The sequence below is a fragment of the Petaurus breviceps genome, unplaced genomic scaffold (genome assembly GCF_028583685.1).
Source record: "Petaurus breviceps papuanus isolate PSGF00001 unplaced genomic scaffold, PetGlider_PUasm1.0 90925, whole genome shotgun sequence".
In the NCBI taxonomy this organism is placed as follows: Eukaryota; Metazoa; Chordata; class Mammalia; order Diprotodontia; family Petauridae; genus Petaurus; species Petaurus breviceps.
In genome coordinates this window covers 12,300,595-12,327,095 of record NW_027187380.1, presented here as the reverse complement: position 1 = coordinate 12,327,095, position 26,501 = coordinate 12,300,595, and the positions used below count along the sequence as shown (strand labels likewise).

At 47.7% G+C, this 26,501-nt stretch overlaps 3 protein-coding genes across 9 annotated transcripts in view; 2 read left to right on the top strand and 1 right to left on the bottom strand.

Moving 5' to 3' along the window:
* The window catches only part of MYO15B (myosin XVB), a 31,573-nt gene extending 22,579 nt beyond the window's left edge, over positions 1–8,994 (top strand). Inside the window, exons 25-42 of the mRNA XM_069076861.1 lie at positions 131–272; positions 2,879–2,990; positions 3,435–3,601; positions 4,351–4,499; positions 4,711–4,768; positions 4,927–4,999; positions 5,445–5,515; positions 5,723–5,796; positions 5,893–6,008; positions 6,147–6,241; positions 6,369–6,446; positions 6,530–6,626; positions 6,866–7,011; positions 7,224–7,345; positions 7,545–7,678; positions 8,082–8,215; positions 8,435–8,569; positions 8,691–8,994. Of these exons, the coding sequence (XP_068932962.1) occupies positions 131–272; positions 2,879–2,990; positions 3,435–3,601; positions 4,351–4,499; positions 4,711–4,768; positions 4,927–4,999; positions 5,445–5,515; positions 5,723–5,796; positions 5,893–6,008; positions 6,147–6,241; positions 6,369–6,446; positions 6,530–6,626; positions 6,866–7,011; positions 7,224–7,345; positions 7,545–7,678; positions 8,082–8,215; positions 8,435–8,569; positions 8,691–8,747 (1,960 nt within the window). The 3' untranslated portion in view covers positions 8,748–8,994. The remainder of the gene's footprint in view (positions 1–130; positions 273–2,878; positions 2,991–3,434; positions 3,602–4,350; positions 4,500–4,710; positions 4,769–4,926; positions 5,000–5,444; positions 5,516–5,722; positions 5,797–5,892; positions 6,009–6,146; positions 6,242–6,368; positions 6,447–6,529; positions 6,627–6,865; positions 7,012–7,223; positions 7,346–7,544; positions 7,679–8,081; positions 8,216–8,434; positions 8,570–8,690) is intronic.
* Positions 8,995–9,207: 213 nt separating this feature from the next.
* RECQL5 (RecQ like helicase 5) overlaps positions 9,208–26,501 on the bottom strand; it is a 36,357-nt gene continuing 19,063 nt past the window's right edge. For all 6 annotated transcript variants that reach the window (XM_069076397.1, XM_069076399.1, XM_069076394.1 and 3 more), the window contains 12 exons: positions 14,917–15,135; positions 14,517–14,616; positions 13,883–13,919; positions 13,684–13,742; positions 13,505–13,578; positions 12,709–12,802; positions 12,266–12,394; positions 11,274–11,806; positions 10,964–11,039; positions 10,448–10,699; positions 10,069–10,138; positions 9,208–9,979 (listed from right to left, as the gene is read on the bottom strand). In XM_069076397.1, the coding sequence (XP_068932498.1) occupies positions 9,876–9,979; positions 10,069–10,138; positions 10,448–10,699; positions 10,964–11,039; positions 11,274–11,806; positions 12,266–12,394; positions 12,709–12,802; positions 13,505–13,578; positions 13,684–13,742; positions 13,883–13,919; positions 14,517–14,616; positions 14,917–15,135 (1,747 nt within the window). In that variant the 3' untranslated portion in view covers positions 9,208–9,875. The remainder of the gene's footprint in view (positions 9,980–10,068; positions 10,139–10,447; positions 10,700–10,963; positions 11,040–11,273; positions 11,807–12,265; positions 12,395–12,708; positions 12,803–13,504; positions 13,579–13,683; positions 13,743–13,882; positions 13,920–14,516; positions 14,617–14,916; positions 15,136–26,501) is intronic.
* SMIM5 (small integral membrane protein 5) lies at positions 18,558–25,781 on the top strand. Of its 2 annotated transcripts, XM_069076393.1 has the most exons (3): positions 18,558–18,734; positions 23,930–24,084; positions 25,137–25,781. In XM_069076393.1, the coding sequence occupies exons 2-3, from the start codon at positions 23,958–23,960 to the stop codon at positions 25,244–25,246; spliced, it is 237 nt and encodes a 78-aa protein (XP_068932494.1). In that variant the 5' UTR covers positions 18,558–18,734; positions 23,930–23,957; the 3' UTR covers positions 25,247–25,781. The 2 variants fall into 2 exon arrangements, with proteins under 2 accessions (XP_068932494.1, XP_068932493.1); XM_069076392.1 differs by lacking the exon at positions 18,558–18,734 and having other exon boundaries at positions 23,796–24,084.

The window sequence follows — 26,501 nt, the reverse complement described above, 5'->3', positions numbered from 1 at the left end:
TTTTTCTTTCCAAAAAAATTAATAAGACAGTGTCTTATTATTGGGGAAACATGGTAGAAGCTTTCACTTTTCTTAAGTATAAGTTGGATGTCTCTACTATAGTACTGACCCCCAACTGATTCATCCCCAGTTTTGCAGAAGTTGTGGAAGTAAAGGCTCAAGGACATGGAGTTCTCCACCTTTCCCTGAGGAATGAGCAACTGATATTGCACACAAATCAAGCCCAGACCATCAAGTCCATGGTGGAGTTTTTCCTGAATGAGCTCAAAAGAGTGAGTGGGTATGGGGCAGGAGTGAAGAGGAGGGGAGAGTTGAAGAAAGGGAGGAGGGATCACTGGAGGCAGATTTGGTAACAGTTGTAAATGGTGAGGGTACCCAGAGGCTGGACAACAGGTATGGAGGAGAAATATCAGTGCTTGTGGAGGCCACTGGGACAATAAGCAATAGGTTGTCCTATCCCAGGTAACTACCATGTCATAGGTGGACATTTTAGTCCTCAATAGGTTATGGAATCATAGAATATTTGAAGAACGTTAGAGGCACCTTAGGCACCATTGAATCCAGAAATTCTTTTTTTTTTGCTTTTTGGAAGGGGGAAGGCAGGCCAATTGGGGTTAAACGACTTGCCCAAGGTCACATGGCTAGTAAGTATTAAGTGTCTGAGGCCGGATTTGAACTCAGATCCTCCCGACTCTGAGGGCCGGTGCTTTATTCAACTGCACCACCTAGCCACCCTGAATCCTGAAATTCTTATAATTATTGTGTCATGGACCCTTTTGGCAGTCTGGTGAGGCTTATGGACCACTTCATAGGAAAACATTTTTAAAAAAAATCATAATTCAAGGAAACATTAATTTTTAGGCTAATGAAAATGAAGACAAATTTTTTTCCATCCAAAATCATGGATCCCCTGAAATCTCCCCCAGGGACCCTCGGGTTAAGAAGCCCTGAGTTAGTCCAACCCTCTCAATATTTAGGTCTCTGGGTCCAACAGAGTTTCCCTAGAATCTAGGAGTTTAGATTTAGTTCACCTTGCAGCAAAGATGATCAGGGGGCATTCTTGGCTGCCTTTAAATATTTAAAGGCTGACATGTGGAAGATGGATTAGACTTAGCTCTCTTTAAGCCTGGAGAGCAGAATCACTAACACTGGATAGAAGTTGCAAAGAGGCACACTTAGGGACTTTAAAATGCTTGTTGATTGATTGTTAAACAATGGGGATAAAAATACAAAATGAAGACATATCTCTATCCTTGAGGAAGTTTTATTCTAATAGGGGAAGATAAAGCATATAAGGGAGTGGGTGGCTGATAGAGGGGTGTTTTGATCTGGGAAGGCAGAGAGCGATGGTGAGTAGAAAGTGATTGGAAATCTAAGATAGTGTTGGTTCAATTATCATTTCACAGCAAGAGATGGAAGGGGTGTGATGTGGTGGGTGACTGTGGCTAGAGGTGCAAAAAAAGAATATGCTTGGATCTGGGTCCAGGTAGGTCTAGTGAAATCTCACTACTCAGGACAGGTGGGTTCCAAGGTGAAAGTTCCAAAGGTCTTCCAGGGCCTACTCTCTAGGGACTTAATATTTTTTTTTTATTTTTTTATTTTTATTTTTTAAGCAATCAGGGTTAAGTAACTTGCTCAAGGTCACACGGCCAGTTATTTCTGGGTGTGGTGCTAAGTATCTGAGCCCGGGATTCTATCTCCAGGTCATCCCGACACTGGAGCCAGTGCTCTTACTCGCTGAGCCACCTGGCCGCCCCTACTAGGGACTTAATACTAATTAAGAAAAGTAAAGCATCATGTCACAGTAGCAGCAATATAAGAAAAAGCTTCCTAACAAGTGGTTCAGTCATTTAGTCAGACTACATTTTTCTTGGCAAAGATACTGGAGTAGTTTGCCATCTCCTCCAGTGTGTTCCCATTTTACAGATGAGAAACTGAGGCAGAGGTTAAGTGACTTGCCTAGGGTCACACACCTAGTGAGAGTCTGAGACCAGATTCAGCTCTTCCCAATTCCCGTTTGGGGTGTTCTATCCACTACACTTCTTAACTACCCCACCTAACAAAGAGAGTTATTCAAAAGGAAATGGGCTGCCTGGGGAGGTGGTGGGTCCTCCCTTAAGCAAAGGCTGCATAATCACCTGTGTGATAGGTTGAAGCTGGGACTCTTTCTCCAGTATGTGGTTGACCCATATGGCCATCTGAAGGGCTCTCCAATTCATACCTACAGTGATTTGATGGTATAGCTCTAAACAAGGAAAGGAGAAAACAGCCTAAGACAGTGGATGGTGGACATGGAGAATTGGGTAGGGATGAGTGAGGGGAGAGTCAGGTATTAATGAGGTACCTACCTCCTATGTCCCAAGATTCTTTCCTGGTCGCTCTCAATATATCTAGCTTCTGTTGATTACTTCTAATTTATCTTGTATATCACTTGTTTGTACCTCATTGTTTGCATGTTATCTCCCCCATTAGACTGTGAACTCCCTGAGAGCAGGGACTGTCTTTTGCTCTTCTTTGCATGCCTAGTGCTTAGCACAGTGATTGGCACATAGTAGGCACTTAATGACCTGACTTGATTGGCCAAGCAGTGTGCTAAGGGCTGAGGAGACAAAGAAAACAAATGGGACCAGTAGGGCCAGGGGACAACCTTTACACTTACAAATATATGCAAAATTAAAGCATATTTAAAGTAAATACAAGCTGATTTCAGGAGGGTAGTACCAAAAACTAGGGGAAGGCCTCATATAGGACACTCGGGTTTAGCTTTGAAGGGAGTGAGAGATTGTTAAGAACTGGAAGTGAAGAATAAAGGACAAGGCTGAGGGAACTGCCAGGCAGAGAATGCATTCCCTTGCTCCATCTGCTTCTCCCTCTCCAGGACTCGAGCTACGTTATTGCCCTTCGGAGCTATGTCACTGATGACCGAAGCCTCCTGAGCTTCCGATGTGGAGACATCATTAAGCTGCTACCCATGGCCTCCCTAGAACCAGGTAGACATTACTATGCCCTCCCTGGATGCATAGTATGTTGCTTAGTCGTTTTTTAGTTGTGTGCAACTCTTTCTGACCCTATTTGGGGTTCTCTTGGCAGAGATAGTGGAGTGGTTTGCCATTTCCTTCTCCAGCTCATTTTACAGATGAGGAAACCAAGGCAAACAGGGTTAAGTGGCTTGCCCAGGGTCACACAACCATTGAGTATCTAAGGTCAGATACCGTGCCACCTAGCTGCCCTAGCACAGCATAAGGAAGGATATTGTCTGTGTTCACTGGAACAGAGGGGAGGACACATTGTGTGGACTCAGGACAGGAGCTGTAGATGGTACCAGTGCTTTGGCTGGTCAAGTTAGTTGGGTGGCATTCAGGGACAGAACTCAGGCTTGGCATCTGATACTTCTGTGTTCCAGTCCAAACACTGTTTCTATCTGACACTTGCAGGGTGGCAATTTGGCTCCACTGGGGGTCGATCTGGGCTCTTTCCTTCTGACATGGTGAAAGTGGCTGCTGTGTCTGACTACCTCACCTCCCCCAAGGAACAGAGGGATGGGTTGCAAAGGAGTCTTCCAAGAGAACCAGGATTGTCTCCACAGAACCAGGCCACGGAGGTGAGGGAGACTGGAGAACCTGACAGGCTGAGGCATAACTAGCAATTCCTGAACTTTGCCAGCGCTAAGAACACCCTCTTCTCTCGAGACTCTCTTTGCCTGAATTCTCAAAATTAAGTCCTGGGAAAAATAATTTTTTCTTCTGTCTCTTGACCTACCAGGGGAAAAAAAAATCATCCAACTCCAAGTTAGCTGAGATTGACTAAACTCAGACCTACTTGTCTGGAGACCAGGGCTTGGTGCTCCAAGAAATAGGGAAGGAATTGAAGACATAATCCCTGTCCTCAAGTAGCAGGGTGACCACATTTCAATTGGGAAGGGGGATTTGTGACTGCTTGTAAAGGGCAGGCTCGAACAAAGCTAAGCACTTTGCATCTGATCCAAGAGTTCTTTATCAGAAGATAAATGCAGCTTCCTAGTATTGTTTCCTGCATCTTGTCTCACCAACTAGACTAGACTGTAAGCTCCCTGAGAGCAGGGAAATTTGGTGTGCGTCTCTTGTGTCTTGCACAGAGCCTGGCACGGTGCCAGGCAGTTGTTCAATAAAAGCTTCTTTGGCTTGACTGACTTCTGATGTTGCACCTTCTGCAGCTGTACTGCAGGCTCCTGCCCAGTTATACCATGGGATAGGATGGGGGCATAGACAAATACAGGGTCTGGTGCTTGGAAACATAGCCAGCACTAGTGGCCAATTAAAGAACAGGCCAGCTGTAGTGACTGTGTTGACACTAGGTTTCCTCTACCTTTAGTGTGAACACACCCTCACCCAGGCACCCAGTGAGTCCTCTGTGGTGACCAGCTCTGTCTTCCCAGATGTGCACTCCACTTTGGCTGCTGGTACCAGCACTTATGCCATGTGGGAGTATGCCCTGAAGTACTTCCGGCCAATACAGACCTCGTAAGTGCTCAGAGTCTAGGTGGGACCTATTCTGTGCCCTCTTCTGTGGGTTGGTCATGGTCCTCTACCCAAATTCATTTGTTCACCTAACTCCAAACAGCAGGAACAAAGAGAGAGGATACCCGATTTTCCCCAACGCCCAAAGTCTCTGACTAGCCTTTAGCCAGTCTCCTTCCTATGAAGACCTAACTGGACTTTGTCCTTAATCTAGGGAGGGCTGGATGGGGATGTCAAAACATCATGCCAGAAACCTGGTACAACATACCAAGGTAAGGGGCCAGGGGTGAGAGGGAACCTATCCCCTTCCTGAGTGATCTCTTTGCATTTAACTGGCATGGGAAGCAAGCAGATACAGACTTTTATAGTCTGTTACTGCCTTTCTGCACTATTGCCCCTTGGTCACTGCTCAAACAACTCTGACCCTCAGGTTCCCATCCAGAAATCTCTTACCAACTTAATCTATGAGGATATGAACAAGCTAGCTGTGGAGAACTTCAGGGGTAAGTCATCTATGATTGTGCTGGGTATACCTTGGGCAAATGAACTTTTTTTTTTTTTGCTTTTTAGAGGGGAGAATGAGAGGCAATTGGGGTTGTGACTTGCCGAAGGTCACTTGGCTAATAAGTGTTAAGTGTCTGAGGTCCTCCTGACTCCAGGACCGGTGCTCTATTCATTGTGCCACCTAGCCGCCCCCAAATGTACTTCTTATTAGCTGGCAGCATCCCAGATATTGGGATGCCGGATTTGTGCTCTTAGTGTGTCTAGGACTAGGACTCCACTCCTTTTCTCCTTGAGTCTCTACTCCCTATGACAGTATTACCAATGTGCACAGGTTTCCATGGCTCTTAGTTACATGTATCTAGAACTCAAGTACCAACACTTAGTCTCTCCCCAGCACACCCACCTAGCCCTCTCTACCTATCTTCTCCCATTTTTGATCCATAGCTGTGATGCAATTTATGGGTGATCAACCCAAGAAGAAAGATGAGGTGGATATACCATTTGAGATGCTGAAGGTGAGTATTGGACCTGGAAGGCCAGGGACACAGGAGAGCCTTGCCATGTCCAGGGTCTTGAATTGAATCCTATGCCCCTCTGTCCCCTTTTCTGATTTCCACTTTACTGTCCCTAACCCCAGAATCTATACCCTTCCCCTTTCCCAACCTTCCTGTCCTGACACAAGTCCTCAACTGTCTCTAGAAACTAAATTTTTATTCCTATAGCTGTGCCGGGAAAACAACTTGAATGATGAAATTTACTGCCAGCTCATCAAACAGGTCACAAAGAACCCAAAACAGTGAGTGTCGTGGAAAGGCTGACGTTGGAACACAGGAAAATGGCAGGGTTTAGAGAAGGTAGAGATGATCCAGGCTGTTTTATCTCTGCCTTTCAGGGAACACTGCATTCAGGGATGGTACCTACTTCACCTCCTCACCGGTTACTTCCTCCCCTCACCCACCCTGATGCCCTATGTCACCAAGTATCTGCAGGACACTGCCCCCAGTCAAGGTACCCTTGCAGGGGGAGAGAGAGGGATATGGTAAAGGGGAAGGTGGAAAAAAAAAAACCCACCAGACAAGATCTTTGGTGGGGTGAAGACAAGAGGTAGTTTATGATCTCAGTTCTGACCTCCCCATCTCTACACAGAACTGGCCCAGAAATGCCAAGAATATTTACAACAAACAGTCAAATATGGAGGTCGCCAACATCTGCCCACCATAGGCGAGATGAAAGCCTTCCTGGTACTTGATCTGGGAGGGAGATCATTTTGAGTGTCCCCTGTGGGAGAAGAAGGGGCCTGGGGTCACTGTTCCTGTAGGTTTGTCTAATCACTGGTATGTAGTCTCACTCTGCAATTTTCTTTGGCAGAAGGGGCAGACAATTCGACCACTGTCACTCCACCTGCCTGGAAGTATGGAATACAAGACAGTCATTCAGACCTTCACGGTGAGTCCTAAGAGGTTAGCAATAGAAATTGTGGGGAATGGAGCCCCTTTTCCTTTTCACTTATGACCTCATCCACATACCAGGTGGTGGCAGAAGTGCGGGAGGAGATATGTAGACAGATGGGCATCAGAGAACCCCTGGAGATGCAAGAGTATGCCATCTTCCTCATCAAGGAAAAAGGTGAGGCAGGGACCACTGCCTGGGACCAGTTTAGTCCTTCTCAAGTGACATCTGTAAGTGACATGGAAGGGGCATCAAAAGGTTTCCTTTGTGTAGATGCTGGGAGGACTTAATTCCATACTTTAAAGCAGGAGGAGTGGTAGCTTTTAGATGAGTGCTGCACTATTTGCATGATTAGAAGCCTTGCGTTCTGGGATGGGAAGACCAGGCTATGCGCATCTCTGGACCATTTTTGGCAGGTCTACCAGTGAGGCCTCTGTACCTCAATGAGTACCTCAACGATGTTTTACGGGAAACTGGTATGGAACTGCACAGCCGCCGACTTACCTGGGACACCCCACTGCATTATGAAAATGATGTCTATGTCATCACACACTACAGCCAGGTCAGCCCCAGGCCTGTTCCTAAGGCAACATCACCTCTGCTTCTCCCTGAGCTAAGAAGGAAGTGGATGGGAAGGAAGGAGTAGGGGTCAGAGAGAAGGGATGGATGAGAGCCGGAAGCAGATGTAAAGGGATGAATTTGGGAGCCAGAAAGCCATCAGGGGCAGCAGATGCTCCTGGATCCGGCTCTCCCTCACCTGCCCTATTCCCTCAGGTGCATCGGGATTACTTGCAGGGAAAGCTGTTGGTTAGCACCCAACCCCAAGTTGAAGTTCTACTAGCTCCTCTGGCGGCCCTGCAGCACCTGAGCAGAGAGATCAGAATTCCACCTTCTGAGTATGGGCCTCAAAGGGCAGGGGCGGGTCTATTTCCATCAGGGGTGCTTCTCCTTCAATACTCCATGAGTCCATCCTTCCCATTGCTTCGCTTTAAACCTCCCCCCTTGTCTGTCCCATGCCCTCCAACACTTGTAGGTCTAGATATACTTGGCCTGGTATTCAGGCAGGGCCAGTCTCAACACCCACATGTCTCTCAGGCAGGATCTGCTGAGATATGTCCCACAGCTACTACAGCAGCTGGTGAACTGGAAGATCTTGGGGAATTTGGTGGAGGATCAGCTGAGGGCCTTACAGACGTACAGCCGCAGAGAAGCACATGTCAACTTCATTGGTGAGCTACTTTCTTTGGGTGGGGATGACCAATAAACAGTAGGGGTTTCAATTAGGATAGGGAGCAGGACCATGCTAGCAATGATAATTTGGCTGAGGAAGCTATAGAAGAACCAACCAGATTTCCCTCTGCTCTTCCCCTCACCCTATACTTGGCCCTGCTAACAGATTTTCTAGGATGGACTATGGGTTCCTGGCCACACTGGCCCCTTGATATTCCCTACCCATTCTACCATAAGGGCCCAAGGGTCATATCCTGGCTCACAAAGTCTTTCAAAGCACTTTCCCTTTTATGCTCTTGATCGGAAAGCTCCACTGCAAGTGGGTGGAGCAGGCATGGGCAATGTTTGAGCAGCAAGACAATTCAATGACAATAATCTGCCATCTTTGTTGTTTGCCTACAGAGACAGTCAGCCACCTTCCTCTCTTTGGTTATAGTATGTACAGTGTGCTGCGGGTGAGCGAGCCAACGATAGTCACTCCCTGCTTGCTGGGTCTCAACCATCAGCACCTCATCTTGGTGGATTCTAGTTCTCAGGTGGGCGTGATTTCTCCTTTCCCTCCACCCCCAACATCCCTCAGGTCTTCCCTCACCTCACCCACACAACTGCCCTCCACTCCTGGGTTTTTTCCTGTCAAATTCTTCTTCATTTTTCTACCCTGATCCCCACAAAGATCTAGAGAACTCCTCTTCCTGGCCTACCATGCCATTCCCAGGGTAAGTCATTCCCTCTTCCATGTCCTTCCCCCTCCCCAGGAACAGTGCTTTTCCATCCCTCTGAAGGACATACAGAAATTACGTCGGCTCAGTCCCCTGGACAATACCCCAGGGTTGGAGCTCTACTATGGGTCTTCTGCCAACCCCAAGACCATCTGGTTCGAGTTGCCCCAGGTGAGAGCCCTCTGACAGTCATCCCGCTGCCAGCAGCATGGCCAACAAGTCACTGATCCATCTCTGCCCACATCCAGACTCTCATCCAGAGTCCCCACTAATGTCCACTTTGCTCTGACAGGCCCTGGAGTTACGGCACACCCTCGTCTTCCTAATGGAGAACAGTACTGCTACCTAAACTGGCCCAGTTCATCCCGAGTTGAAAGGGGTAGGAGTGGGGACACAAGGACCATTTTTCTCCTATTCCCTCTCCTCCACACTCCTACCCTCAGCAGTCTCTTCTTGTTAGTGAGTTAATACTTCCTGGTGTTTGTGCCCCTGCTCCAAGCTGAGGCAGAAGAGAATGGGTGGCCTGGGTATAAGGATGACAGTTCCCTGAGATTGGGGCTGAGCTGCAGGCAGGAACTGGACAGCATATGCTCAGTTTAAGCTGCTGGATCCTGCCCACTCTTTGTGCCATCAGGGCGCAGGGCCTATTTCCCATTCATCCTTACCCAGGTCCAGTCCCAGGTCTGGTGGGCACAGATATAGAAAAAAATAAAACCTCAAATAATCAATGTATCTCGTCAATATGAATAAAAGAGGAGAGTAGAACCAAGGAGAACAGCCTGGAGTCTGGGGAATAGAACCGAGCCTGATCAGAATAAAGACTTTTATTACAATTTGTAAACATTAATAGGCCATCCTGGCCCTAGTGGATGGGTCTCGTACACGTACCCTGGCAGCAAAGTTGGCAGATATGGCTTCAGACGGAGGTAGAGGGCATGAAGGTAGGAATGTGGGCACACCAGACATTAGTACCACCAACACATTAAAAAGTGCAGAGTGGAGGCACCCTCCAAATTCCCTCCTCCTCTAGGAGATAGCTCAGAGCTAGCCCCTTCTTCCAGAGAACCACCCAAAAGCCCAGCCAGACACAAAAATGAGAAAGCAACAATTAAAGATGGAGACTTCTAGCTTTACAAATGGGAAGGTATGGGCTGAGCTCTAGCCCAGCTCTGAGGGTTGGAGGTATTCATGACAGCCCCCCTCAAATAAGGTTCTTGCATAGGCAGACACTGGGACCCTGGGAAGGGGGAAGGGTGAAGGCAGAAGCTCTTCCCTAGCAGCAGCAGTAGGATTCCCAACCTGATTCTGTCCCCAACCTTAATTCTCCAAAGTCATGAGCCCACAGCACAGAACCAGTCTCCCTTAACCTGGCCTGGCATGGGGCTGAAGTAAAGTCACTGGGTTTCCCAGGGCATGAGACAGGAAGGGGCCTGAACCTTCAGCAGACACTGTGGCCTCTCCTGCTCCCCAGCATTGGTTATCTCTGACCTGGGTCCAGCAGGTCCAGCCAGTCACTTTCACTTTCACACCTGGCCTGGCTTTGAAAAAACTGCTTGATGAGCTTCTGGGCCTCTTCTTTCACTGCAAATAGGTGGAAGGGTAAGACCCTGTGTCCCCTTCCCTCAAGGTGCTTCCCCTTAGTTTCCCAAAGCTAGGCCCAGGGCACTCACCACTCCCCCATGGAAGCATCTTCTGGGTCAGCAAGTGGGAAAGGTGGCGAGCAAACCCCTTAAATAATTCCTGGAAAGTCAGAAGACAGAGAGGAAGGCGATAAGCTTTATCATCTCCCCAAACCACTTAGCAGCTAGCTCCTCCTTTAGGGACAGCTCCCTGCATTTAACCTGGTACAAAAGAGGGACAGACCTCAAGGAAGGGTAGCATCCCTTGCCCTCCTTCGCAACAATATTAATAATACTAACTATCATTAGCAGGGGGAAGCTGCCCTACCCTCAGTGGCTGACTGTTCCCCATCTCCCTGTGTCCTAATACCCAAGTGCTAAAGGGTAATGGAGAAAAGGTACTGGGATAGAAAGGGGCTTATACACCTACCTTGGAAGCAAACTTGCCATCCTTGTAGAAAGGGGTTAGGTACTTGACTACAATGTCTGCAGTCTCCTTCAGAGAGACACCAGGAGTCCTTGGTCTTCGGTCTAGAGGCTGATTAGGACCTTGGTTCTCTATACTTTGGTCAAAACTCTCTTCTTTTTTGGAACGGTCGCTGACCTTGGCCTCTGGTGGTATCAATATGGAGGGTTTGGATACAGGCCGAGGCCTCTTCTGAGTCTGGTCCTCTGGAATCCCCTGGGCATAATCACAGTGTCATCTCTAGGTTTCACTTCCTCACTGGCTAAGAATTAGACCTGAGCTAAGCTCTCACTTGCTCCTCCAGGGCAGAAGCACAACCAGCCTGGGGGGGCCTCAAATTAATTCTAAAGAGTTCTAGTAGACCCACCAAAGACCCTCGAACAAACTTCTACCTTGGAATCAGGAGGCAGTTGATCCTTCCCCCCATTTTCCCTGCCCCAATCTGTCTTTGGCAGGAGAGATTGAGTTCTAGAATGATACCTGATAGGATCTGGACCGTTTCCGTGGCTGGGTGTCCTCTGTGGGGAGTGGTTGGACCTCAGATTTTACCTTGATGCTGAGTGGAGAGGATGGAGAGAACAAAGTAGGTGTCCTGTCCCTTTACAGAAATTCCTCCTTAAACCTTAGCAGCCTCAGTTTAGGTCTGGGTAATAGATGCCTTCTCATCCCACCCACTCAAGCCCAGTCACTGTGAGTCACTTCACTCCTACTCATGAAGGGATGCTGAATCTACTCCTAGTGTTTTTTGGAGGTCTCTAACATCGGCCTTTGCTGTCCTGAACCTGCTCACCTCGATTCCAGCTCTTCAGTGGTCTCTGCCTGGCTCACAGCACACAAATGCCTTAGGGCTCTGTCCTTTATTATACTCTTTCCCAAGGCTAACTCTGGTTCTTGAGCACCTTTAGGAGAGGGCTTGAAGTCCACTGTTTGCAAGGATGATGGGCTAGATAGGGGTGGACTCTTTGCCCCTTGGTGGGAGAAGAAGCGGGTTATCTCCTGAGAATTCTTTGCTGCCTTGGCCAGCAACTGCTGCTTCTTGCTGGCCTGAGCCTTGATGACAGGCTGGTCCCCAGGGGATCTTTTAGCCTTCTTTTCAGGCAATGGTCCACTTCTCTCAAGGTCTCCTTCAAGAATTCTCTGCTCTGGGAAGGGGTCTGCCTTCTTTTCAGGTTGTGAGGTGTCTTTTGGGCCAGGCTGCTCTCCTCCTTCTGGTCTAATAGGTGGCACCTGCTCCTCAACCAAGGACCTCTGCCAGAGATCAGCTGCTGTCTGGAAGGGCTCCGAGCCTGTCTGGAAGCCAGCTCCTTTCCGCTTTGATTTGAACTATGGAAAGAAGATGATGGAGGGGTCTGACCAGGCTCCTATCTAACCTGCTAGCTGGCCCTACCTGCTGTGGCCTTATCAGGCTTTTCCCCTCTGGAGAAGGAAAAGTATAGAAGGGGGGAGGAAAGAAGGCATCTCTGTGCCATTTCAGAAGCAGAGGCAGCACCTCTTGGAGGAATGAAATCCTTCCCTTAGCAAGACCCAAGGAATTAGGGTTAGACTGTCCCAAGGAAAAGACAGAGGCAGCTCTGAAGCTGATAAATGAGGTACCTCAGGAGATGCCTCAACTGAGAATGGGTGATATCAAGAGAAGGGGACAAAATTCTTCCTTTGTTAGCAAAGCATATCCTGAGTGGTCCATGGATAAGTCTGTTTCTGGCTCAGCACTGTGAAGCCTATTGAAACCAGACACTGTGCCCTTTGCACCTTATTGCCCACGCCTCTCATTCCCCCACTCACTGAATACACTTGGGAAGCTGGTGGGATGTCTTCTTCAGGCAGTACAGCCTGGGCCCCGCAGTTCTGGTCCCCACTATCCCCAAAAAGGTAGAGCTTCCCATCATTGGAGGCTTTGTGGATCTCTGCTACCTTGGGGTCAAGAAAACAGAGCTGAGCAGAGGATACCACAAACCAATCTAATCCTCTTCTTGCAATTAAGGGGCCAAAAAAACCCAGTTGATCTCTCAAGATGCCATGTGATGGAAAGAGTGGTCCTCATGGGCAATCTGTTCAACCCCTGGTGCTCAAAGGCAGAGGGGATATCAGCTGGGAAGAATGAAAGGAACCTTGTGAGGAGGTGGTTCCATCTGTCTTGGGGTCAGGGACCGCAAAGAGGGGCTCAGAGCTAAACCAAATATTCTTCCCCTCCCCCAGGGTCCCACTCCCTTCACTGAAGGGCCTACCTTTTTCAACACACTGGCCTTGTACAGATTGGCTATCTTGGTACTTTGGAATGCCTCATACTCCAGCTCTACTGCATGGGCCTGTTGGTCAGTCCTGTGTGTATGTGTATGTGTGCATATGTTAGGGAGGGTTGTGGTCAGTTCCCAAGTTCCCTTACAGCATAAACCCTGTTAGAACACTACTCCTAGGACCATCCAACCTGAGTCCCTGCATATGTATATGTGTAGTAGAAGGTCAGAGCTGGACCTTGAACTTCCTCTGTAGAAGATCACTGCTGGGGTTGTCATCCACCTGGCCTCTATGGGTGAGGTCTCCATGAGGCCTCCGGGCAAGTGTAGACCAAGGTAGGAAAGGAACAGAGGATGAAGCAAATGTTTTGAATAAGGGTGAGTCTGGTATCTGGGAGAGGTCAGAGGGGAAGGTTAGAAGGGGAGATCCTAGGGAGGGCTGCCCAGAGTCTGGAGGGGTCCTCTGCTTCCTTTTCTTGCTCACAGGGCGGGCTCTTTCAAGAAGCTCAACTTTAGCCAAGGCCTCCCTCTAGTGGAGCAATTGGGAAATAAACTTTACTTAGGACATTTTCACATCTTGGTGGAGGTGGGGACAGCTTCATGGATTGGTGGCTGAGGAATCTGAGCCTAATGTCAATGGCTTACTGGGAAGACAATATAGTTAGGTCCCTGGATACCACAGATTTAAAATTTGTGAACATCTGGCTTTCCTGCCTCAAGCTTCCTATAGGCTGAAATAGAGTACTGTGGAAATAGTAAAGGTGGGCATTATTACTGTAGACCTTACCTCTCTGCAGTGCAAACTGTTTGTAGGTTGCGGTTCAGGGCCTCCTCCAACATCTTCAAACAGTGTTCTCGAGCCTGATACCCAAGCACCAGGGAAAGGGAGATTCAGACAACTGCAGGCAGGTGGGTAGGGGAGTCCAGGAAGGGTCCGAAGTCAGAGGGACAGGCACATTTCCTTACCTTCACAGTAAGCCGGGGAATCTTCCTGCTGGAGGCCTCCTTCAGGGGACAATCATCATCTGGAGAAGGAACGGATAGGTCTAAAGGAAACAAGCTCTCCCATCATTGCCCATGACCTTTGTCCTGTGGTTCCTGATTCTTCATAGCCTCTCCCCCGAGTTCCCTACTTACCCAGCTCTGGGGTCACTCATACACCCACCTGGGGGGACGAACTCCTCTTTCTTGGGTTCTTTACCCTGTGGAAAGAGCACATCAAGCCCTCCTGTACCCTTAGCCTACAAGGGGCAGCTCCTAACCCAGCAACTGAAGAAGGGATGGGAGGTCAGAAGGGCAAGCGGTTTCTCTTCTGCCCTTTCGATTCTGGAAGGGAGAGAGGGGAAGGGCAGCCCTGAATGGCTGAGTGCCTCTATAGCTGACTCACCATCTCTCAGGAGCTCCAGCCACATTTCACTTGACTTCTCTTGCCATCTTGCTAGCAGGGGCACATCACTGACTGTCCCCCACCCCACCCCGTCCAGTTTGGAATCAAATCAATACTATGATACTAGAAAGGGTGTGTCAGTCTACTTCTTTATGGCTCCATTCACTATGCTTGTAACTTTCTACACCAAAACAGTCCTCCTTTAGCCACGGTTCCTCTATCAGAATGTAAACTCCTTTACATTCTAATAGGCAAAAACTGTACTCTCTTATTAATATTTATACCTCCAGGGTTGGGCACAGAATAAAAATGTTCTTTCCTTCATTTCAGGGTAGTGCCCTATACTATCAACTTAAGGTGATAAAAGCCAGTTAAATGAGACCTCTCTCCACACCAAAGCCCCAGTCTTTACCTTTCGAAGGTTCATCTGAGTCCGGTAGAAAAGGTTCCATTCTCGCTTTTGGGCTTCATCGTTGCCCTCAGTTTCATTGCTTCCTGAGTCCTCATTGTACCTGAATGTCAAGCTGGGAGTGAGAATCTCCAGTCCCAAGCTTGCTTCCTCCACCATTCCTCACACCAACCATTGTGGTCATCTGGCAGGATTTCCCTGAAAGCTCCCCTGAAGTCCAAGGCCCAGGCTACACACGGCAACATGAGATTGCAAGTACTGCCCAACATGACCAGTTATAAGATCCAGGAACTACAGGATTGGAGGAACTGGGTCACCAATATTAAGGAAAATGAATGGAGGTCCCATAAAATGAGCTAGGACAATTTCCTCCACTGCCTGTGGGCTACCAAGCTCCTCTTACCTGCCAAAGCTGTCATATCCCCTACGGCCACCCTCATACAGCTCTGAGTCAGAGTCATTCCCATGGGAGCTTCTGATTTGTGTCTTACTCCAGCTGCTGCTCCTCTCTAAGGCATCCAGCTGCTTCTTAACAGCCCCAGGGTTCTTACAGTGGTCACAGCCTCTGGAGCAGGGAGGGGGTGCATCCCCAAAGTACCTGGCAATGGCAGCATGGCGGCACCTGGAACAGGTATCAAAGGTAAGGACTGAAGAGAGGGGGTTATCTGAGCTGTACCTTAGCAAGTCAAATGTCATCTTGTGAAAGACATATGTGGTGTTTAATGGAAAACCCCCTAAAGAAGGGTCATTTATGCATTCAAAAAATATGTACTGAGGGGCAGCTAGGTGGCACACTGAGTAAGAGCTCCAGCCCCGGAGTTGGGAGGACCCGGGATCGGTTCCGGCCTCAGATACTTAACACCCACCAAAAAAAACTGGCCGTGTAACCTTGGGCAAGTTACTTAACCCCAATTGCTTTAAAAAAAAATGTACTGAGTATGCAAGCTACTACGAGGGGGAGCAAAGATTAATGAGACATCATTCTTGCCTTGCAAGGGCTTGTAATTTTACATAGAAATAGCTCTAATACAAAGCAGTATAAAAAAAAATACAAGAGACATTTATTTCAATGAAGTACCCAGGGAGGAAGGGTTGGGAGCAAAATACCAACGTGCAGAGACTTGCTGAACTCAAAGTAACCCAGCTTTGGGGCCTTCCAGAAACATACAGCAAGGATATGTGCCCAGGGATAACCTGTATCATTTGCATTTATCAGGCTTGTGGACTCTAAGAGCTTCAGTCTAGTGGCTTGAATTTCTAGCAGGTCTCATTTAGGTAGGGCAAAGTCTGCATAAGCCACTCCACTAAGTCCCACTCAAAACCACAGAAACAAGTTAACTCAAAACACAATCAACTCTGTGTGTGTGTGCGTGCGTGTGTGTGTGTGTAGGTAGTTTCGAACAGCTGCTTTACAGACATGTAAGTAAACTTTAGGAACAGGGAACAGGGAACCTTCTGCAGTCCCAGTCCCACCCTTGGATTTACTCTCTCTCCAAAACCTTTTACAATCTAAGGTCTTAACCTTAAATCCCTTGGCTATCCTGCTGTGAACGGATAAAGGCTTCTTTAACTTCTAGAATCAGGCCTTATTTCCCCAAAGGATACACAGATTCTGACTTAGGAATGAGAAGCCAATCTTTGGGACACATGCAGAGGCCTGGCAAAGGCGACACATACCCTGTCTTTAAAAAGATCCACTGCTAGGGGCGGCCAGGTGGCTCAGCGAGTAAGAGCACCGGCTCCAGTGTCGGGATGACCTGGGGATCAAATCCAGGCTCCGACACTTAGCACCCACCCAGAAACACCTGGCTGTGTAACCTTGAGCAAGTTAATTAACCCTGATTGCTCATAAAAAAAATAAAAATAAAAAGAGACACTGTTGAAGAATATTAATGCATTGTCAGTGGAGCTGGGAACTGGTCCTGACATTATGGAAAGCAAATGAACTATGCCCCAAATGTTACTAAACTGTGCATACCCTTTCATCCAGGGACACCACTCTTAGGCCTATCCCCAAGGAAATTAAAGAGGAAAAGGATCCATATGGACAAAACTATTCATTGCAGCTCTTTTTTGCAGTGGCAAAGAAAAGGAAACTAAGGGGTGCCCGTTGACTGAAGAATGGTTGAAGAAATTATGGCATAGGAATGTAACGGATTCTATTTTGCCATAAGAAATGAGAAAAGGCACCATTTAAGAGAATCCTGGGCATTATGAACTGATGCAGAATGAAATGAGCAGAACCAGGGGAACAATTCATACAATAACAACACTGTAAAGACAGATGACTTAAAAAAATTTTCAGAACTTTGATGCAATGATCAATCACTGAACTAATGATGAAACCTACTATCTATCTCCTGTGAGAGAGGTGACAGACTCTGAGAAGAGAATGAAGCATATATTTTTTTGGACATGGCCAATGCAGTAATTTTTCTTTTTTTTTTCAAAGGAGGAAACCAGGAAAGAGGGCCAATTTTTGTTCACTGAAAAAAAAATTTTTTTAAAAGCTGTTTTTGGTTTTAGGAATATAATTCTAGGCTATCACTCTGCTTCCAGACAATACAGTGACAAAGACAAAGAAGAGGGAAGAGAGTTAAGAACTGCTAGGCTGCAGCTATGTACATGAATGTATATACTCCAGATCTCTGTCTCATCACAGGGGACAGTGGGTGACTGTGCTGCTTTCCCAAGATCCCTAGTGGCTGAGCAGTATTTCCACAAAGAAGGCTCTCTCCACCACTCCCATCACCACTGAGCTCTGACTCACTGGGGTTTTGTATTCAGAAAAAGGGCCCTTTGACAGCTGGGCAGAGTGGGGCTACGGTTTAATTCCTCTCTTTGCCCGGGGGATTGCTTGGCCTGCCACTGTGGCATGACAGCCAAACGTCAAAAGGCTCCATCCACTCAGTTCAAAAGGCCTCACCCTTGAGACTTAGGGTGGTTGATGAGGACAAGGAGATAGGAATGTGGAGCAATGGGTCCCACCAGATACAATGGAAATTTCCTTAGCCTGCTTAGACCCTGGGGAAAAAAAACCCACAAAAATGGGTTTTTTTCCTCTTGTCTTTCAGAGCTAGGGATAAGAAGAGGTCACTGGTAGCTTGGAGAAGTCCCTAAGGATTCTAGGCCTGATCTGATAAAACCAAACAGAAAGGCCTTTCCTGGGCACTAATCCCTCTATTATTATGGTTACACACTATGGTAAGCTGCTGTTTCCAGTTAAGCTTCTGAGGAAACTACCCACTTCTCTCCCCCTGGAGGGACATTCTGAATCAGGGATACCAACAGCTCTATTTACCCATTTGAATAATCTTAGAGTTAGATGAAAATGTGAAGGCTATATCATCCAGATTTTCAATCATTGTCTTTTAATCCTGAGTGATCAGAAGGGTTAAAAGGAGGTCTTTACAGGAATCTGTGAGGATAAACTGCTTTGGAGAAACAAGACAACAGATTCAGCTTGGGTGGTCTGAGAGATCTGCTTACCCCCTAACCCTCTTACTTTCCTAAAAGAGTGGCCTGAAAGGGAGGGGAGCAAGCTGGGGAAAGCAGGTAGGAAGAAGGGGGTCTGGCAAGAGATGGAGAACTAAAATCTGTCCCCAGGTGGAGCCTGCTGCCTTGGGTGGCTTACTTCTTTCCCCACCCCCAAACTTAGGTGAAATCCCTCATGTTGTCTTTAGCTAGAGAATTCTAGGAACTGCCTTGATCTAATCAGAGTAAAGCAGTTCCAAGTCAACATCCCGAAATGGGAAAGCCCAGCCAGATCCCAGAACAGTTCACCACACAACAGGCAAGGGAAAACAGTGAAGGAGAAGAAAGGGAGTTTTCCCCTCTCCTTTCTTCTATCCCCCTTCCCCCCACCCAGACAGGCCGTGGATCCAAGTAAATGAAATGTAAAATCCAAATTATTTTTCCCAAGCTGTAAGACAAGTTCCTAGCAAGTGTGAGATGCCTGTGCTGAGGGAGTAGCCACCACCAGCTGGCTCTGCCTCCTTTCCTCCCCCTTCCACTGTAATCTGAAACTTCACATCTCCTAGACAACCAACAACAAAAAAGCCAAGGCAGAGAGAGCAGCTGGCTGTCAGCAGCAGAAAAGAACTCCTCAGAGTGGATCTGAGGGAAGTGGAGCTGCGAGAGAGAAGCCAGAGACGGGCAAGATGAGGTGAAAACAAGCCAGCAGAAAGGAGCCTGGAGGCGGGAGCTGGGGACTCTCCTGGGGTAAGGCTGGGCGGGCTGGTTTCTCAATCCTCAAAGGTATACTAGGTAGGGGCAATAACAATGCACAGGCATGACAGCTAGAGAGTGGTACTGACTGCAGGCTGGGGGAGTGACAAGGTTCAGAGAGGGAGAGTACAGGGGGCTGACAAAGTCTGCTGAGGATCAGTGCTACAGGGCCACTCCAGACACTCCAGACTCATATAGTCCCACTGATGGCTCCAACTCCCAAGGCTTAGCGCTCTCCTTTTTTTGGTTAACAGCTTGAGTGCTGGCCTGGAAGAAGGTAAAAAACCACTGCTTGGTGGGGAGGGAGATGGCTCCTTCATACTGTGGGTCCCACTTTGCTTTGCTGAGCTGCAGACAGGAGCAAGTCTTTGGATAACCTCAGCTTCTGCAGGCCTCTGCTGGCATGCACTGAGGCAGGCAGAAGGCTCCTAAGAGAATGTCTGCACATCAGCTGAAGCTTCTCTTGTATTTAGGAGAACTCAGTACAAGTAGTGTTTTAAGCAGTCCCAATTGGAAAACGTGGAATAGAACAACCCATTTGATTACTGGAGCAACTCCCTTTCTAAAGGCCCAAAGTGCCTTGATCACACCAGAGCCTTTCCTCTCACTCCCCCAACTAGCCAGGCTTCCATCTTGGCCATTCTCCCTCTCTTGTTCTGGCAGCAACAATACCATCCAGCCTCTCCCCTCCCCACACAACCGGCACTCCAATGCCTTAGAGGTACAGTGTTTGGGAGAGAAACCCAACTTTTCTGGCTTACTGCCAGGCCTTTCTCATCCTGGGTGCCCCACCCTGGGCACCACTTCACCCTGCTCCCCCCCCTCCCGCTTCAGTTCTGGAAGATCATTGCAAGCCACGGTTATCTCTGCTGGCTTCACTCAGGAGCAAAGAGTGACCAGTATCTAGGACAAGGCTGGGAGAGAGAAGGAAAGGGCCTCAGGAGCAGCCGAGACATGGGAGATTCAGGCTCTGTGATAGTGGAAGCTTGTGATGTACAGGTCTTGAAGTAGCACTCTCAGGCAAAGCAGAGCAATCCTAGCCTGGGAATAAATCTCTTGGCTATAAGCCCTAATGAGTGAAGGCTGCATCCTCCCCAAGCCCTAGGAATGAACATACACACACATATACACGTGCATACACACACCCCTTAACCTTAAACCTAAGTCCCTTTCCTCTGATTCCTTTTTCCTCCAAAGCAACAGAGCTGTTTTCCAATAGGAAAGAATAACAACAACTAGGGAAAAGTGGCGATTAAGGAAGAGGCCAAGTGTTCTTGGCACTGCTGAGGGAGTGGGATTTAGCCAAGGTTTCTTCCACTAGCAGTTGAGAAGAAAACTCCTGCAAGCAATAGGAACCACGTGGCCAACTGAGGAAAACACAGGCTCAGCCAGAGTTTCAGGAAGCTTGACAGGAAGGGACATGGGGTACTGATAAAAAAGCCATATCTCTCTCTCTCTCTCCACCCTGAGCTCCTCTCCAAGATACTACCAGAGGGAAACTGTTAACTGAACATTTTCCTTGAGGGGTTCTGACTTCCCTGCATAGGGGTGGTTCCTAGCTGTCAAAGCCTGCTCTAGGGGAACCAGTGCGACACAGCCCAGCTCTGTCTCCAGAACAGCTGAGACAGAGACCTTACTCCTTAGTTTCTAATGCTGCAGGAAGGGAGCTGCTCCTGATTTTCAAGGAGTAGTAATGGAAGGAAATTTTGTCTCTTCTCAATCCTGAAATACAATTGGAGCAAATGAGTAGGAACAGGGGCAGCTAGGTGGCACAGTGAGTAGAGCGCTGGCCCTGGAGCCAGGAGGACCTGAGTTCAGATCCAGCCTCAGATACACAAAAACTAGCTGTGTAACCTTGGGCAAGTAACTTAACCCCAACTGCTCTCCAAAAAAAAAAAAAAGAGCAAAAAAAAAATTTAAAAAAATAAAAATAAAAAAATGAGTAGGGACAGATGAGAATTCTAGTATCAACTTCCTATACCCAAGGCATAGTCAGGCAGCATGTAATGGGGACCGACTATTCTAGCACTTTATATAATAACAACAACAATAATGGCTAGCCTAAAGACAAAACTTCAGAGCTGAGAGCTCTTCGAGCACTAAATCTCTCTCATTCACATATATACATAGAGTCTTTTGGAGGAAGATTTGGCTTTGAGTTATCAGGTTTGCAGAGTAGGAAAATGAGAAAGAATGAAGCTGTTGGACAGAGCAGCAGGCTGCCTGGCCCTGCCAGATGTCCTCAAGCTTTCTCCCAAGGCACCCTGTGCCAGGGAGAGATGCTGCCCCAGAGGCCATCTCTGCTTCCCTGGCTCTCTGTCCCTTGCTTTCCATTTCAGCTAAGGTAACACCGATATGAAAGGAATGGGAAACAGAACAGGGATGACTGTAGGAAGCTTAGCAGAATGGGGATACCTGAGGGACAGGAAGGGCCAGAGGCAGGGCAGGCTGCTCTCACCACTTGTCTCAAGGTGGTACTCGGGAGGCTAGACCACCAGCTTCACAGAAACTCACATTTCAATTGACTTGGCCTTTTTGCTCCTTCATTTTCTCCAGATCAAGTGTATTTGTGACCAGTATAGAAAGTTTAAAGATGCTGAGACAAAAGAAATTAAGAGAATTGTAGGGTCCTTGGGGTACCATATGTATTTTCTTCCAAAGCTGCAGGACACGAGTGGGACAAAGGACACGTACAGAGAAAGAGGGAGAAACAGAGACAGAGAAAGAGAGGGAGGCCTGAAACAACTAATTCTGGCAGTTATGCTAGCAACTGGGAATACTTAGGGGCTCACTGAGAAGCAGCGGTCTGAGCACATGCCACAGATGACAGTCACCTGATGGCCGCTCATTACAGTGGTGCTACCAGAGGCCAAGGGCATTAGTAACTGCTCTTTAAATAGCCTACTAGAAAAGATGGAGCACGAGGACACAACTCTCTCTCTCTCTCTCTCTCTCTCTCTCTCTCTCTCTCTCTCATTCTGATATCTGCTTGGAGGCCCACTTCCTTTCAAGAGGACAAGAACACAGTGCAGGTCACTGGTTGGACTTGGAAATAATGGCCGCTACAATTTCCCACTGGTTTTCAGCATTCCTATGGCAGCTTATTCCACTTGGCCATAAGCCAATGAGTCCCTTGAGCAGACATTGGCGCTAATCAATGGCTGCTTGGAACTTCCTATTTTGTGCCTTTAGAGAGAAAAGTGGACTGATTCTATGTCAAGGCAGGAGGCAGGGAGAGAAAGTTTCATACTCAGAAGAATCTGGGAGGCCAATCTTCATCTCTAAGAAAAGAGAAGTAAGTCATAGCCTTATAGTGCAGTGAGGTAAGGGACCTGGGCACCCTATACCCTCAAGCTCTGGAGTTAGGGTGACCACAAAGAAAGCCCTCTGGAGTAGGCTGTTGTCCATACAGAACTCCTATCACCCAAAGTGCAGCCCACTGGGGAGATTTCTTGGCACGACAATCCAGATATTTAAAGGCATTTTTGGACATATCAAAGGCTAGGCTAATGATCACCTCTCTGGGAAGTGGCAATCAAGAGAGAAAAGGCATGAGCAAGGCTAGAGGGGATCCATCATAGGGCATGGTGAAGGGCAAGGGGAAAGGCGGGCAGTCAGAATTTGCTCCCTAGCCAGATTATGCCCAGTATGGTCTGTAAACTCTGTTTCACAGCCAAGGATCCTAGAATGAAGGTTGTTGGGGACAAACAGGACCAAGTATGCTTAATCAACTATGAGGAAGTATGGCTGAGGGAGTGGCATCAGACAACAAGCACCTCAAAGTCACCTACAGAGAGACACTGCAACCCTGTGCCAAGCAGAAACATGAGATAGGCCAAAGAAATAGTTAGGTGCTGGCTCCTGTCACCAGCTGCTCCTTTTCTGTTCTCCTTCTTGGATCAAAGCACATTCTTCAGTGTAATGGGTCTCAGCAGGGTACTGGATTGAGACAGAGTTCTGTTCTCAGGCTCCCAACACAGTAGCACTGGTCTCCAAAACCCCCCTTCCCACAGACCTTCCTTCAGCTTTCAGGCCAGGCACTGGAGATTGCCCTAGGCTCCTAGAGGCCACCATGAATAAGAATGAGCCTTAGCTGGTATGGGTTGGGAGAGGCTAAGCAGCTATTTATCTAAGGGTGTTTCCTCCATGTCAGACAAGAAGAGAGTAAAGGCAGTGGTCAAACCAGCCCGTGTAACTGAGGCTTGAAGGACTGGAATTCAAACCTCAGTCCCAAGATAGAAGACTTCTTTGTGGCAGCTAGAAGTATGAGATGTCATCCATCCCTTTCTCCGTGTGAGAGCACAGGGTGTGGGGAAAGGTGACAGAGGGTTTCTCAGCAATGAGAACAGAAGAGTTGAGAGCTGCTGGAAGGCTAGGCAGAGTCATTTTGGCTCAGGTGCTCAAAGAATCACAGTTTAGTGATTCTTAGTTTTTCTCCAAAGGTTTAACCACCCTTCACCAGAGGGTCAACATTAACAGAATGCCTAAAAGAGCATGTTCTTGGGAGATCTGGATCCTTTCTCTCCCTACTGCTCCCAGGAATGATGGAACTCAATGATCCATGTGCAGAATTCCCTTATTCACTTCCAATGGTTTACTTTTGGGGAAAGAATTCCACTCCTACTTACTAATGGGACCACGGGGAGCAACCTAGTACAGCTAATGCTAGGATGCTAAAGTGTGGTTCTGCCAGTCGGAGGCTGCAAGGAGGAACCAAAAGTGGTGTCCGGAGACAAAGGAGGGTGACAGCACTGTCCAGCTTATGACCTGTGGTTACGAACACACCCATATCCTTGGACAACTATCAGTCAACCTTCAGCACCACAGCCTGACATTTATCCTCACCATTACTCTGGGCTCCCATTAGTGGAGTAGGAGTGGAATTCTTCCCCTAAAAGCAAACCTTTGGAAGTGGAAAAGGGAATGCTATACACAGATCACTGAATAAGTGCAGGGACAGAAAGGGTCTAGATCTCCCAGCTAGGGAGGGGCTGAGCCAAGCAAGTAAGTGCCCCATCAACTCCCCATGTGACCCAGGAGGAAAAGGATGGCTGAGACCTGACAAACTTGTTTTGTGAGTGAGATACGGGGCAGTCCAATGTGGAGAGTGGGTAGAAGGCAGGATCTCTGGTGCTTCTGAGTGGTATGGAGGCACTGAGCTAATTTTCTCCAGTCTCTGTCTTCCTTAGAACAGCCTAGAAGGAAGTGTGGTACAGCATGGCAACTCAGAACTTCCTGCAGGAGATGCAATCGATGGGCCAGAAGCTCCTTCTTAAATTACGGCAGCTGCCTCAGGCTGAGCCTGTTGAGATTGTAGCCTTCTCTGTCATTCTATTCTTCATCGGTAAGTTGGGGGACTTTGGTTTCTCCTGCATCCAGATCATCTGGGATCGGGAAGTTGATAGCCAGAAAATGGGCAGCGCTCTTGGACTAGCCCCAGGGTGGCAGAATCTCTATTCTCTACCAAGTGGAGGTCACAAAGGGACTTCTTTCAGGGCTGGGTCTTCTAGAATGAAGTTAGCTCAGGGGAAACTTGAACTTGGTAATCAAGCAGTAGGAGAGTTGAAGGTGGGCAGTCTGACAGCAGTAGAGTGGTGGTTTGGGGAAAGAATCAGGAGTAGCTCTAAGGAAATAGGTTGGAGTATATGGGAAGAGGAAAGGAGGCAGCAGGGATGGTTAACAGAGGACAGACCTGGAATTGACTTTATTAGATTCTCCAACCCATGACTGGGAAATCAGGAGGAAGGGGAGGAAACAAGCATTTATAAAGAGCCTACTGTGCGCCAGACACTGGGCAGTGTTTCATAAATGTTATATCCTTTGATTCTCACAACTTGTTGAGGCAGGTGTTATTGTCATCCCTACCTAGTCTATAGTTGAGGAAATGGAAGCAAACTGGTTAAGTGACTTTCCCTGGGTCACAGAGCTATTGAGAATCTGAGGACAGATTTGAACTTGGATCTTCCTGACTCCAGACCCAATGCTCTATCCAATGTACCACCCTTGTGACATCTCACCCAGACCCGTGAGGAGAGGCAGCACCCATCCTGGAAGCCTCTCTAGGAACAGGGAACTCATAAACAGATCTATCTGCCCTATCAAGCATGAGCTATGCCTCACAGCCCTAAAGTGGAACTGAATGAATATGTCAAAAAAATGTTCTTTAGGAGCCAGAGAACTCTGGCCTGGCCAGGGTCCAAGGATTTTCAAACAGCCAGAGTCAAACTCCCTTCCTTGCCCTTGCCCTAGGGTGACTCCCCCAAGTTTAGACCTTCTTTCCAGATGACTTGGGATGATATGGGACTTGACCAATCTCCCCTGGTTTCTCTTTTCAGAAAAATCAATTAATATAGATTTCCTCTTCTTTTCTCCCCTCTCCCTACCCCTCTGTCCTAGCTACTGTGCTGCTGCTATTGGCAATAGCCTGCAGCTGCTGCTGTACTCAATGCTGCTGCCCTGACCAGAGAAGCCGGAAGATTCAGGTCCAGCCCATGACACCATCTTGAGAGACTGGGTGAGGGCAGAGGAAAAGCCAGAGAGGAGGCTACCAAACCCTGCCAAGGGATCCTAGTCATGACCCTGCAGTGCACAGCATTCAAGACAGGGTACAGATGGAGAGACCTGTTTTTCTAGGAGAAGCTGGAACAGTCCAGGCTGCAGCCACATAGATAACTGGCCCCAGCAGCTCCGGTTCTAAGAAAGTGCCTAGACACTGGGAACTGAGGCCTGATGTGAAAAGTGGGGAGCCAGGAGGCTCAGATGAACCTTTTGGTGAACAAGAGATGCCAAAAATAAGCCAACTGTGCCAGAGACTATGGATAAACTGTCTTAATTTCTTTCTTGGTCTGTGCCTTACCACAAAAAAAGGGAAGTAGGTCTGTTCCCAGGCCCTTGAGAAGGCAATCTATGCCAAAGAAGAAGCCAGATTGTTTGATAATTAATATATCCCGAAACCCATGTGAATGAGAAAATGCATTGAGCCTTTATTTTAGAATGTGCTTTTTTCCTCTCCAAGTAAAAGTGCCATTAAGGTACCAGTTACCCTGGAGTTTGGGGCTAGTTTATTAGTAGGGGAGAATTAGGGTAACAGGCCTCGAGGAAGTGATTGGTCCCTGCTTTCTCCATCTCTCTCCTATGCAAATGCTCATGAAAGTCACCCAAATAGAAGTGACTTGTAGAGTAACGAAAAGAGCTAATGGTGGAGCAGCTAGGTGGCGCAGTGAATAGAACACCAGCCCTGGAGTCAGGAGAACCTGAGTTCAAATCCAGTTTCAGACACTTAACACAAAACTAGCTGTGTGACCTTGGGCAAGTCACTTAATCCCAATTCCCCTACCTTCCCCCCTCCAAAAAGCAAAAAAAGAAAAAGAAAAAAGTTGATGGAGAAGCAGGCAGAGAGTTGGAATGAATAAATATGGAGAAATCTGTTAAACAGTAAAAAGGCAGTGAAACACAGGTCAAATACAACAAGATACCACCAAAGTATTAAAATATATATCCTTTTTGTTAACAAATGGTAAATGCAAAAGTGGAAAATAAGAGTCACAATCACTCCACAGATCCGATTTTGTTCAAATGTCTTCAGGGGAATGTACTTTGTGGGGTATTTGCTGTGTCAATGCCAAATGTTCCAATGTAACAAAATATCTGTTAAAACAATCGCTGGAGAAGACAAAGGGTGGCTCAGAGGCATTCCGCCAGAACCAGGGTTTCTATGGAATTCCTGCTCATCTCCTGTTTTCTCTCAACCATAAGTCAGGA

Excerpts from the sequence above, each read along its gene's own strand:
- SMIM5 (XM_069076393.1), top strand. The coding sequence starts at position 23,958 with ATGGCAACTCAGAACTTCCTGCAGGAGATGCAATCGATGGGCCAGAAG. Across the intron at positions 24,085-25,136 it reads TGTCATTCTATTCTTCATCG|CTACTGTGCTGCTGCTATTG; the intron begins GTAAGTTGGGGG and ends CCTCTGTCCTAG.